Source organism: Clarias gariepinus, chromosome 2 (genome assembly GCF_024256425.1).
Source record: "Clarias gariepinus isolate MV-2021 ecotype Netherlands chromosome 2, CGAR_prim_01v2, whole genome shotgun sequence".
NCBI lineage: Eukaryota > Metazoa > Chordata > Actinopteri > Siluriformes > Clariidae > Clarias > Clarias gariepinus.
Genome location: NC_071101.1, coordinates 30,483,842 through 30,497,354, shown reverse-complemented (window position 1 = coordinate 30,497,354; position 13,513 = coordinate 30,483,842). Strand labels below are relative to the sequence as shown.

At 34.8% G+C, this 13,513-nt stretch overlaps 2 protein-coding genes across 2 annotated transcripts in view; both read left to right on the top strand.

The window, feature by feature from the left end:
- LOC128540808 (mucin-2-like) overlaps positions 1-461 on the top strand; it is a 53,238-nt gene extending 52,777 nt beyond the window's left edge. The window contains exon 49 of the mRNA XM_053510794.1: positions 160-461. Within this exon, the coding sequence (XP_053366769.1) occupies positions 160-376 (217 nt within the window). The 3' untranslated portion in view covers positions 377-461. The remainder of the gene's footprint in view (positions 1-159) is intronic.
- Positions 462-2,758: 2,297 nt separating this feature from the next.
- The window catches only part of LOC128517090 (mucin-2-like), a 50,796-nt gene continuing 40,041 nt past the window's right edge, over positions 2,759-13,513 (top strand). The window contains exons 1-5 of the mRNA XM_053490872.1: positions 2,759-2,863; positions 3,438-3,464; positions 10,513-10,557; positions 10,631-10,886; positions 11,051-11,165. Coding sequence (XP_053346847.1) covers positions 2,782-2,863; positions 3,438-3,464; positions 10,513-10,557; positions 10,631-10,886; positions 11,051-11,165 — 525 coding nt within the window. The 5' untranslated portion in view covers positions 2,759-2,781. The remainder of the gene's footprint in view (positions 2,864-3,437; positions 3,465-10,512; positions 10,558-10,630; positions 10,887-11,050; positions 11,166-13,513) is intronic.

Here is a 13,513-nt window from a genome sequence, read left to right as displayed (position 1 = left end):
GCACCCTATCCAGGGCATACCCTGCCTTGTCTCCTGTGTCTCCTGGGATAGGCTCCAGGCCCCCTGCGACTCTGTATACAGGACAGAGCGGTATAGTTGATGAGTGAGTAATTGAGTGAGGCCATCTTTTATAACTATCTATACGTCTGTCTCTTTTAGGTACACTGAGTTGGGCTCTTCATCTTGTAGCTGTTGCCAAGCGAGCCTCACCAGTATCCACACAGTGAATCTCTATTGCCCGAACGGACATTCAATATCTCACACCTACTTCCTTGTGGAGGAATGCAGTTGTAACCAGGCTAATTGTCTCAAAGACCAGAATGCACACACTAACATAGGAGATACTCGCCGGAGACGCAGCATCAAACTCCCCTAAGGATTTATTTTGACCACAATCTTTTACTTTTTTTGACTTTGCATTTTTTTTTTATCAAAGAATTAGAAAAGATTTAAAATGCTCCATTATGATTATTTTTAATGGTCTCTTTCAAAGGACCATATTTTTTTTGCTTTTAATTCAACTAAATGTACTGAAGCTGTTTAAATAAAGTGCAGTTTTAAAGTCTTTTGTTTGTATTTGCTCATCTGTGACCAGTATGACTATTTAATTAAAAAAAAAATAGCAGTTATTAAAGTAAAAATTATGAGTGATATTTCACTTTTGGTTCACTTTTAAAATGTAAGTGTTTACTGTGTAATTAACACATTAAGTATAATATCATAGAGCTTAATTCAAGGCCTTTGCTTCACACATACACACATGAACATTTTCAACATTTGCATGCATCATTAAGAAGTTAAGAAGTGTAAAAAAAAAAAAAGGTAATCATGTGTATCAGTAGGTAGCCTTGCTGTCTCACAACTCCAGGGTCCAAAATAGTTTTAAGCTTAGGATACAGTATTTATTGAGATTTGAAGGTTTCCAGGTTTTCCCTGTACTAAGCATAAATATGCACAGTACCCTGCAGATTAAAATCAGAGCAGAAAATTTGTGCTGTGTTATAGTAGTAAGTCCATTTAACCATAAACAGTGAAGTGTGTAAGCGCGTGTGTGTGGGCACATTACTTACAGACTGACAATGGTCATTGTTGAATAATGGACATTGTGTGTATGCAAAAGTGCCTGTGCTTAGTGATCCTATTTAGGGTTCCAGGAATAGGTTTTGTGTCAACAAGAACCAAAATCTATAGGTGGAGCTGGCCTCCAGCATTTACCTCCAGCAAGTCTGAATACATCTTTAAGAGCAGCTTGCTTTGGCCAAGTGAAAGCAAATAATAAATGAACAGGTAAAAAGTTTCAGTCAGCTAGAAAGCTTTCATCATTTCATATAAGGAAATCATCTACACTGTATCTACGTATAGTACAAAAAGTATTTTGTGTGTTGGTGTGGGCGGGTGGGGGTGTTAAGGAAAACATTGATGTTGCATCATGAATTAACTGCTTGGTAGCTGTATGACCTGAGTTGCATGATTGGATACAACCAAAAGTGTGAATTCTTGTGTGAATCTTAGCAGTGAAAAATGACAGTGCAAAGACAATGGTGCAGTTTGCTCAGGGCCCCCTTGGCTGGTATCATCATTCACGGACATACTGGTCCTCTTTGAAAATTTTCACTACTCAAAAAGATGTCAATACCATCCACATCTGGATGGCAAGAATACTGAGACCATTAACAGTTAAAAAGTGATGATATAGTAGATCTAAAATATTTTTTTCTTGTCACCTTATACACATGCCTTGTGTGTGCAATGAAGCTACAGTACATGTGTAACTACTTGTAACCATGGTTAGAGCTGCCATAGTTAGAGCTCCATACCATATGGTTAGAGCTTCATACTTTTTGGACCCATTTACTACCTTGATTCTACTCATTAAAATAAAATATATTATTTAAAAAAAAAAACAGTTGATATTTAAGAAAAAATCTATTTTTTTTTTATACATTTGTGATACACCTGATAACACTTATATAACACTTTTGTTTAAGCAAGTGGTGGTAGAGTAATATGCACATTACATTACATTTATAAGTGTACTTCTTATGTTGTATTAAAGTGTATGTTTTAAAATATACACTTTAAAATTTTGTATGCTTTTAAATATACTTCTTATATAATAATCTACACTAATATGATATAATATTAATATGTTACTTAATCCATTTATTCAGGGGAACGTACTTACAGTCTGCTAGGTATCATAAAAAATTTAAATTATATATAGTGTTTTTAATGTATTTTCAGAAAGGACAAGACATAAAATGTAGTTTTAATACACTTTACAGATTATTGACTTAAACATGTATTATTGTTCATAATTTGGCTTGTCTCTAAAGTTTTTGTTACATAGAATTATGCACATTTTATCAGTGCAAGTTATAATGCAAGTTCATGGCGAAAAGTTAAAGTCTCTGCTCATGTAGCCAACAACTCACTGATAGACACAGAATTTACCTTCCTGTCTCTCTAAATAAATATTAGACAAAGAAAAGGAAGTCAGACTATATGGTGATAAGTACTCGGAGAGTAGTTGTTGAGTAAAGTAAAATGTTTGCCACTCACGCACAGTGTGACAAAAGTTTACTTAAACCTTATTTGATATCAAACACTGTATGTTCAATATTTATTTTATATAGTGACTGAACAACTAATTACAAAGTTGGCTAACACGCCGCCCTGATTAGCGCTCAACCGGATCAGTATCGTGTATAAAAGGCATCTTCCTGTAGTAGTAAGCCTGAGAGGGGTTGAGCAGCTTTTTACAGCATTGGTCTGGCATCTATGGGACTTGCAAAGATGTCGAAAATATGGCTGCTGAGTTGGCTTATAATACTAATTGGACAGCAGCCTGCAGAACAGTCAGGTTAGAAAACTTTCTTGTGATTTTTTTTAATTGTGTCTGATTGCTATTATTAGTATTAACTCATTTTTAGTACGTTTAGTAAAAAACTCTTCCAAAGTAATAATTATTTATTTAACTCTCTTACTTGTGATGGCTATTAAATCTTACAAGTAAGATGTACTTGTAATACTTTTGTACTAGTTATCTGAACATGTTCAAGTTAGAATGTTTAATATTAAATAACAGTTAACATATAATAAGCTAAAAAAAAAAACATTTGTAGTTGGTTTACAAGTCTTTTATTCTATTCTTGAAAATAATTCTACACATTTTATAGTAAATAAAGTACAACATGAACTATATATTGTATATGTATATCTTACTATAACTTTATATATATATATATATATATATATATATATATATATATATATTTTTTTTTTTTTTTTTTTCCACTGTAGAATAGCAATGGTATTTGATGTTAACCTAAAAGTTTTTTATTATTTGAATTATTTATCCATTTGCATGTTACTTATGATAAAACATGATAATAATATCATGCTTCTCTTGGCATCTCCTGTGGCTCATACAATAGGATTGATAAAGACAACAATGATACCAGGTATGCAGTTTAATGTATTTCATATACTTTTATTAAAATACAGTATCTAAGCTTGATGCTGTTTCTTGTTGCTTGATATTTTTTGAGGAGTGTTAGAGGATTTTGAATGCAGGTTATGTTATTTCAGACCATAACATAAAACCACATACTGTAAAATAAATTGAGAATTTAGAAAAATTAACAAAAACAAAAAAGATAGCAAGCATTCAAATCAGCATTTGAAAGAATCATTTAAAAGAGTTCATTGTAGTTTGGAACTAATATACTTAAGCAGTTTAACTTAAGTGCCTAACTTAGGTATAGGCACAAGGGCACTAGGGTGTGCAATCCCTTGTCCCACACATGAAGTAGTGCCCTTAATTAGGTGTTACATAGAAATTTGGGATTCACTCTTGTGTTAGAAACTAGTTATCTTTCTAGCTCACCTTAGTCATAAGTGAACAACATAGATGCAATTTGGAATTTGGAATGCCTCAGAAGCAAATATTAAGTATAAAAAGTGTTGTTTAAAAGGACATATCCTTATCAGCAATGTTCCCTCTAATTTTTCATGTGTCTGAGCAAACACAAAAACTCCCTGATCGGTCGCTTGGACCACTGTGAGCAACATCAGACGTGTGCACTGTGGTCACGGCAGCATCGCATCTATGCAAGTCTCATGGTTTATTAAAAGAATCAAATTTCAGCATTTAAATTTCTGTTAGAATACTTTTATTATTGGAAGTATAAATATTTAATTTTAACTATGGCACAGTGTTGTTCAGTTAGGTGTGGTATTTGCCGCTTTAATAAAGCTGCAACTCCATTGTGCTTTCCTAGCATTACTGAGGCACCATCAGAGGTCAGCATCACCATTCTCTGCATGTCTAGTTCATGCTTGGTGTAAAACTGAGTTATTGCCTGCACAATATCCTGAGCGGTGCATGCTGTCAGCTGGATGATGCCGCCAAACACAGTTTTATGGTTGACGTTATTTTCCTCCCTGTATTTAATATACAGGACTAGCATTTTGTGCACTGTTATGTCTGTGCTCTCATCTACGATCTCATCTTCTTACAATTTCAACCGCTTTCAAATGACTTTTGTGCTGAATGTGACGCTTGAGGTAGTCCAGCTTCCACTCTGTCCACACTTTTCCCTCCGAAAACTCGCTTGCTATTTTGGCTTCGCAACATGTTTTGCAGAGCAGACCTTTCTCGCTCGAAAAAGAAAAAATCTCACCCAGTTTCACCGTTTTTTTTTCTATTTGTACATATTCTGACAGCCATTCCATCTTAAAAGAATTGCATTTCTTTTTTACTTTGGCTTGGTGAGGGGATGTGCCACTGCCGGTTCGTTTTGCCATTCTTATAAAGGGTCAATATAAGCAGCACTTCGCATCGTCCACACCGCTTTGCTAGCTAAAACACCTGTGGCTGCACATAAGGACGCTGCCATAGCCTGTCAACGTTAATTGGCTGCGTAAATACGTACTGTATTTGAATCGCATCATTGGCTGGAGCAGTCACTCACTGACTCACACTGCAAAATAGCACAGAATGAATTGTTATGTGTTTATTTTATTTTCAATTCAGGTTGGATTTTTTTTGTATGCCGTTGAATTTTTTTGTGCGCGGAGACCGTGTCAGCAGTGCGCAATTGCGCATGCGCGCAGCTTAGAGGGAACAGTGCTTATCAGATGTGTTTTCTTTCTAAAATGCATCTGTGACTGGTTATAAATGTGGCTTTTGGCATATACAGATCTGGCCATTAAGAACGCACGTTTCAAGAAAAGGAATCTTTTCCATGGCAGCGCGCAGGAAGCTGTAAAAATACCGTTTATTACTTGTAGTTTTTCAATCTGAAGTATTGAGATTGCCGAAAATGTGTTATCTTTCTTAGGCGCCCGTTGACAGCAAGTGACAGAGCTCATAAACGTGTTGAGCTCAAACTGTAAATACTGATATGTACTTATTCTACTTTTCTTCTTTCCTTCAATGATGATACTTCTTAGACTGCGCTTTCTCCATTTAGTATTATAATTATTATTAGTAGTAGGGCTCCGAATTTATTATTATTGTTATTCTTCTTATTATTATTGTAACGCACCCACACATGTGTGCAAAAAGACGAAGTACAACAAAGAATACAAAAATGTATGGTAAGTTAGCCTAAAACAATACTTTTTTATTGTGTATATATATTGTGTTCTTTAAATATACACTAAACAATAAACACTGCCTTTTGCAAAGTGAAAGTTAGTTTTTGATCAAAAGACTGATAAACACGTGCGCAGATATGAGCAGGTTTATCGATAAAACTACAGACATACTTCCCCAGAAATGCAACAAACACAAAAAATGTATGCTACTCGCTTAATACAACATGGCAGCACGCAGAATCCCTGGGCTTTGACTGCATTTTCTCCATTTATTAATAGTAGTAATACACAAAAAAATGCTGGGTTTCTGTAAACACATTGTTGGGTTGTTTATGCTGGGTAAATATTTAGTGTTATTTCGGGTACTTTAAATACACTGTTGGGTTGCTTTTGCTATGAATACTAAAAGTGCTACATGATTAAACTCAATGCAAAAAAACGAAAAAAGAAATATCTCCACTTCCTCCCTAAACCCTTTGTCTGCATCAAAATGACCTGAAGCTCAGCATGTCTTTTTTCCCCGCTTGAATCTGTAATATTTAAGTGATTCTTTTTATTTATGGACAATTGTAGTGTATTTTATCTAGATTTGATCTCCAGACTATCCCCAGGCGATCTGAGCTAATGGGTTTCTGTACAGTGAAGAACAGCTTTATTTCAGTCATAAATTTACAATCACATTTCAGCTATTATTTCCAGCCGTGGTCAAATAATAGATGAAATAATTGTTCAATGTTGGACACAAACTGCTAAAAAAACATGATAATTATTATTATAAAAAACCTTAAGCACTTTGTGTTTATAGAATATTTACTTTATATATATATAAAGCTATAGTTCATTTGTGTCTTTTGATGGTGCTCAATGTCATCACATTTTTACATTTTAAATAAAATATGTTGGCATATTCACAAATCAGGACATTCGCATGTTAACACTATTAGATAGCCTACTATCAGGAAATAAAATTAATTTCAAGACCATTTAAATCAAAGCATTGCCATGTCTTTCATTGTTTTGTCCCTGTTAAGACATTACAAAAACTTTCATTTCACTTCATCATTATGAAAATAATATGAAGCACATATGCAAAAAACACACATTCATCATGAAAGATCTATTGTAAAACAAAATAAAATTCATGTTTGCTTCAGCATTGGAAAACGCGCATTCTTAATAGCCACATCTATAGCTGCTCTCCCCTCAGAATGACAGATCGTACAGAAATACTGTGTTTTCACCCATGCTGCGACTGATAGTTGATGTTACTGTCCATTGTCACCACTCGTGGAAAGCCTCTTGTTCAATCAGGTTACCTGGTCGGAATTTACAGTTTTATAATGGTAGATGAATTCAATTTGTAAATTGAAAAATTTTTTAAATTCAGCTTTTAACAAGCTCCTAAGGCAGTTGTTCAATTTAGATTTATAATAACAGGTTAGAATTTATGTAATTTTAATCCAGATTGTCGAAACTATGCAGTTTAACCCAAAATACAAGATGAGGTGCACCTCAGCGTTGTGCCTTTCTTAGCCAGTGAACTACATCTAACCATGTATTGGCATTCAAAACAAAACACATAAAATTCGCTTATTTCAGCTCAAACCTTATTGACTTACATAAAAAATTTATTTGGACAAGACAGAGACACAGAAACAGTAAGAAGTATCACTTGGCTGTGGTTGGTGATAAACAAGCTATCTAACCCAACTTACTTGCAAGTCTGCCAACTGTACAATCTTAAATGATTAGATGAATTTACAGGGGCTATAGCTGGTTGTATTCTATTTAAGCTGAGAAAAACTTTGTAAGTTGAGTCAACCGACTAACCACTTAAAAAAAAAAATCATAAAGTTTCACTCTTGCCCATACTGCTTTATTCTGCAGGGTGTTGGGGGTCTGGAGCATATTCCAGGAGACTTAGAGTAGGGCACAAGGTGTGGCACACCCTGGACAGGGTGCCAATCCATTGAAGGGCAAACACACACACACACACACATACACATACACACGCACACACACACACACACACACACACACACACACAATGGCCAATTTGGGAACACCAATCAGCCTAATCTGCATGTTTTTGGACCGTGGGAAGAAAACCAAAGAAGGACATGCAAACTTCATGAACACAGACCCTGATTTAAGGTGACAATGCTAACCACTAAGCCACTACTGTATGCCACCTTTGTAAAGTTTCATGCTCAAGAATAAGTTTCAACTCAGTTTGGACTTGATGTTGGGTTTCCCTACTAGGGAATGCTTTGTTTACTTTTAAATTATGTACTGTATTTACAGTCACCACCCACTTTAATAAACATCTAAAGGCAGTAAATGTCAGCCTGTAATGTGGCAGCAGCACAATGCATAAAATCATTAATATACAAGTCAAGAGCTTCAACATATGTTTATGTCAAACATCAGAAAGGATGGAAAAAAGTGTGATCTCTATGACTTTAACAGTGGCATGATTGTTGTACATAGACACTCGTTTTTTAGTTTTTTACAGACGCTAAGACACATTTCTCAATACTAAGGTCACTTTTGCAAAACTCTTCACACAGTGAGCACAACAGAAGTCTATGTGGGCTAAACTGAGGATCAATTATTATTATTTTGGCACAAAATGCATTCAATGACTACATCTCTCAAATTTTATGAATTCTTTTCTCACTCAGACACAACAACTGCCAAAAATCTTTGTACGTACAGGACATTTTGCACGTGCTTACATAATGTTTTCAAAACTGTTAAACTTATGTTCAAAACAATAACATAATGCAAAACTGAATAAGACAGCAAAATTCAACGGCAATATTTTATTTAAATCTAAAAATGCAGTTTAACCAGCCACAGCTGATTCTTATTGTAGATGAACATCTACACAGGTGTTACTCTTTCAATTTCATTACAAACAGAGACAACTACTGAATAGGTTCGTATTGTGATGTAAACATGGACCCAGCCAGAAAAAGAGAAGTGGCTAAAAGAGGAAGAAGAGTGGCTGGAAGGGGGCGAGGAATACATATGCGCGGTGGAAGAAGAATAAGAGAAAGATCAAGAGCTGTAGTCTCAGATGAGATCAGAGCTACTGTAATTGATCATGTAGTAAATCATGGTCTCTCAATCAAAGAGGCTGGTCAGAGAGTGCAGCCAAATCTGCAACGGTCTACAGTGGCATCTATTGTTAGAGTTTTCTGGCAAACCAACAGGTAACTTGAATTCTGCAAGGGCATTTGACTCAGTTGCACATTTCAGAAGTAAAAAAACTTTTGTGTAATTGTTTTTGCATTTCTGCTTAGGACTCAACAGTTACCTTACACAGGGGGAAAGGAAAACAATTTTAGGATTACTAAGTGCAAAAATAAATAAATAAATAAAAAACATAAAATATTGACGAATTCTGCATAATGTCTGATTCATTCCAGTAACATATATTGCAGATATAAACAATATATATTGCAATTATAACAGAGATGTGTCCTTATTTTACACAAGAAAACACTGTGTAATGCTACATGTTTTTTTTTTTTTATGTCATTGTTTTGTGGGTGACAAAGTGTGTTTGTTGGCTGTCGACCTTTGCTAGTGTTCGGGAAGAATGAGTTTATTTAAGACCTGAATAAAGTGTTTTGCTAGTTGTAGTGCATTTTGAATGTGAAATGAACTGCTTTGTCAAGCTGAAAGGTTAGGAGAATTGTGTGAAGAGTTTTGCAAAAGTGACCTAAGTATTGAGAAATGTGTCCTAGCATCTGTAAAAAACTGTAACATAATACAGTTTAGATTTTTTTTTTTTATTGTAAATAAATTATATTACATTTATATAAGAAATACAGTAAAATATTGTGACTAAATGACTTTATTTCATTATTAAAATAAATAATTATGTTAAATAATTACATGTTAAAGTAGCATTCTTTCCCGTCTAACTTTAAGGGAGGTGGCCCAACGCCCCTTACTGACTGTCAGCCACTGCTCTAGAGTTTGAATGTATACTTTATTTTAACTACTGACTCAGTTCATGAAATTATAGTTTGTTCAAAATATTTTTGGCCTCCCAAAATTTTTTAAAAAATTTTTATTATTGTGGAATGCACAAAAATGCAGAAGTATACAACAGTTTCAGCAGCAGCAGCAGATTTGGAAGTGGCAAATATACTAGGCAAATAAAATGTTAGGTTTGGAAAGGACATTAGCACGTTTTATACATGCAACAGACACACGAAAAAAAAAATTGTGACTTAAGTAGGGGGCCTGGCCACCAGTAGAGCTTTATGTCTGGCAGCACACCTGGATGTTGTATGGACATACTATAAGATAATTAATAGTTTTTAATTTATCACTGTCCTAACATGCATTGTTTATTTACTGTAGTGTGAGTACAGACCAAAACAAGCATTTTAACATGAATTATAGCGGTTATCAAACTTTGAGGTAGTAGCATTAACTTAACCTTTTATTGTGCACTCATTGAAATAAAATTCTTGAAAATTCAAAATGATCATTTTTACTTTTATGATTTTTTTTTTTTTTTTTTACTTTTGTTGTAATTTTTATGTTGTGAATAAAGGTCTGTGAAGTTACCATATATGGTTTCTCATCAGGCTAGGGAAGTACACATAAAGATAAATGCAAATTTATTTAAACATAAAAACATAAACATGCAAAAATACAATAATACTTATTTTTGACAAATATATGTCTTTTCTTAAGGTACTATTTCTTAATTTCTTAAGTTGATATTTTTACGTCAAGCTCAACCCAGCATACGCAAATCCAGAGTAGTACATAAATGTGCTTAGTAATGCCTTATTTCTAAACAATGATGTGAGTGCAACTCAAAGTACTGTGTGTAATGGACACAGTATCTGAATAATCTTTATATTTTGTTTTTCATTCAAGTCCCCATGCAGACAAAAATGGAGATGATCGTTGGCAGTGCCAGAGGTAAACATGTCTAAATTTCTTCCAAAATTTCTCTACTGTGACTGCCTAAAGTAAACGGTAAAAATGTTTATAGGTGCTACTCATAATGGACAGATCTGCAGTACCTGGGGAAACTCCCACTTCTCCACATATGATGGCGATTTCTTTCAGCTGCCCTACGCTTGTAACTACATACTTACCACAATGTGTGACAGTACCAATTCTGATTTTAACATCCAACTGAGGAGGGAATACAAAGATAACCTTCCTGCAATTAGTTCTTTTACCATAAACCTGGAAGGAATACCAATTATGCTTCACCAGGGCAACATTACCCTGAATGATAAAGTGTGAGTATTTGTGACACTGCAAAGACAATATAAATAGTCAATAACTTGTGAGTGAATATGCTAAGAATATACCAGTGTCATGTAAACATGGTTTCTCAACTTAAAGCCATACTGTCTTTACGATGGTTAACATTTTCTTTCTCATTTTTTTTACTTTTTAACAGATTGACTATCCCAGGATATTATAATGGAATTCGGATTGAAAAAATGACCAAATACATAAAAATCAGCTCCAAGATAGGACTGATGGTGTTTTGGGATGAAGCCAACTCTTTATCGGTACAGTTAGATTTTCACTTCAGTTACAATATACAGTAGGCAAGAGGTTTCAGAGCAAAGTTAATGCAGTGAAAAAAAAGGGAGGAGATTAAACCCCATTCCTTTTCAGCTGTTCAAAATAACTTAAGCATAAAACCACACTTACCGTCAATTTATCAGTGATCTCAAAGTTTTAAAGCAAACATAGTTGGCTGTGGTAATGTTTGTGTATATATATACGGCGCCTCTAATCTAATATCGCTCCTCGCTCACTAGGTAGGTGGCCTCCCCTTCTGCAGGTGTACGAAGGAGCGGGGCCGCAGGATTAGGCACGGCTGGTGAGCTATCTACACTAATGATCCCGGCTTCTCCCTGCACTATAAAACACAGAGGGTAGTGCAGCTCGGGGTCTGTTGGGATCAGAGGCGGCCGGTCAATAAGGGGTGCTGGGGCGCTGCCCCCTTAAAGTTAGCCAGAGAAGAATGCAACTTTATCATGTAATTATTTAAAATAATTATTATTTCTTTTAATAATGAAGTAGTCATTCAGTCAAAATATTTCGCTGTATTCCTTATTATAATTTATTTACATAAAATTTTTTAAAGTGTATTACGTTGATTTGTATTTATGTAAGCGGGGCACACGAGTGTCTATTAGTGATGGGTTGTTTATGAACGATTCCTTCTTTTAGAACGAATCTTTAACATGACTGAGAAGAACGAGTAGTCTTGAAGAATTATTTGTTCATTTTCTACTGGGCGCGCATGCGTAGGTTATGTACAGGAAATAGAAATGAGCGATTCTTTCTCAATGACTCTTCTACTTCGAGTCGTTCATTATTTTGTCACATGACTCCCATACAGTATGTGCAGTGCAATAGATTTAAAAGAACGAACGACTCAGACTAGAAGACATGAGAGATTAGTTACTTACTCTGTTTATTATAATATGTTCTTAGCCACATTGTAATGTTTTCATCACTGGACCTACTTGTGTATGTAGATTTATTGGGGGTCTGTTTATTGAAAATGCAATATTTTTTTTTATTTCTGATCCAAAGAATGAAAAGAACTAGATGACTCAAAAAAAGATTTGTTCATTTTGATGAACGAGATTCACAGAACCGAGTCACCAAAATTATTCAAACTTCCCATCACTACCCAGATAGCACACACACGTCGCAGAGACGTCTATGCGATGTCGTCTTTTTCATCTGGCAGATGTCTGGCAGAGGGCGTTTGCTCATCTGGCAGACGTCGCTGAGATGTCCGTGCCCGATGTTAGAACGACGTTTAGCCAACGTATTTAAGACTTAAATTTATTAAAACGACCCTAATCCGCTCTTCAGACGATGTTAATCAGATGTTCATACATCTGCCAAAGGTCTGATTCATGTCGGATAGACGTTGTTTTATTAAATAACCCCCCTCCCATTATTTTAATTTAATACCCTCGGTTAATTATAATTAACCATGGTCAACAGAATTCTGTGAAGGAAGGAAGCATAAGACAAATGGGATAAAACAGAGATTTTTATTTTATATTTAATAAAAACCCTGTTTTACACCAGCAGCAACTTACAAATGAGGTCTCAATTTGAAAAGATGTACAAAACATAAAACACCACAAATAAGTATTAATCATAGAAAAAAAATTAAACACCAACAGAACACGAAACTCTTGAAGTCAGATGCAGACAGAACACTTTTCAGTGACAAACTGCTGTGAAAAAATGTAGAGATAGATATTCAATAAAAATTCATGATACTTAATTTAGCAAATGAAAAATATTTATACTTTGTTCTTCTCGCTTCACAACTCATGAGAACAGACCGAAACCAGAACCGAACCGCAGATTAAGCACGCGCATATAATCGTTGGTATTTTAAGTGTGATTAAAAATACAAGAAATAGCTTAAACCAAAATAACGTGACTAAACATCGCTAAACACCAGGTGACATTTATGTTCAGTATTTAATTTCTATTTAAAAAGATGGGAATTAATTTCTGCTTACCTTTTCCACACGCCTGCCAAACGTTTGTCTTCTTAACAAACTGTTCTTCTTCTTCTTTGAAGTTTAACAGCGGCTTGCATCCGTAAGTGTTGCACTACCGCCACCTTCTGGTTGATTCTCCTTTGGTGTTTCTTCACTCTATTTCTAGATTATTTATATATATATTTCCCGTCCACATACCAGCAAATTTCAGATGATAAAGATACGTCGTATAGACGTCGTATAGATGTAAAGATGATGTATCATTTAACAGCACAAACAGGCGATCTACAGACAATCAAAATACAACTATAAAAAAACAAACGTGATGTTTACCAGATAATACACTCTGTAGCAGACGTCTCCGCGACGTA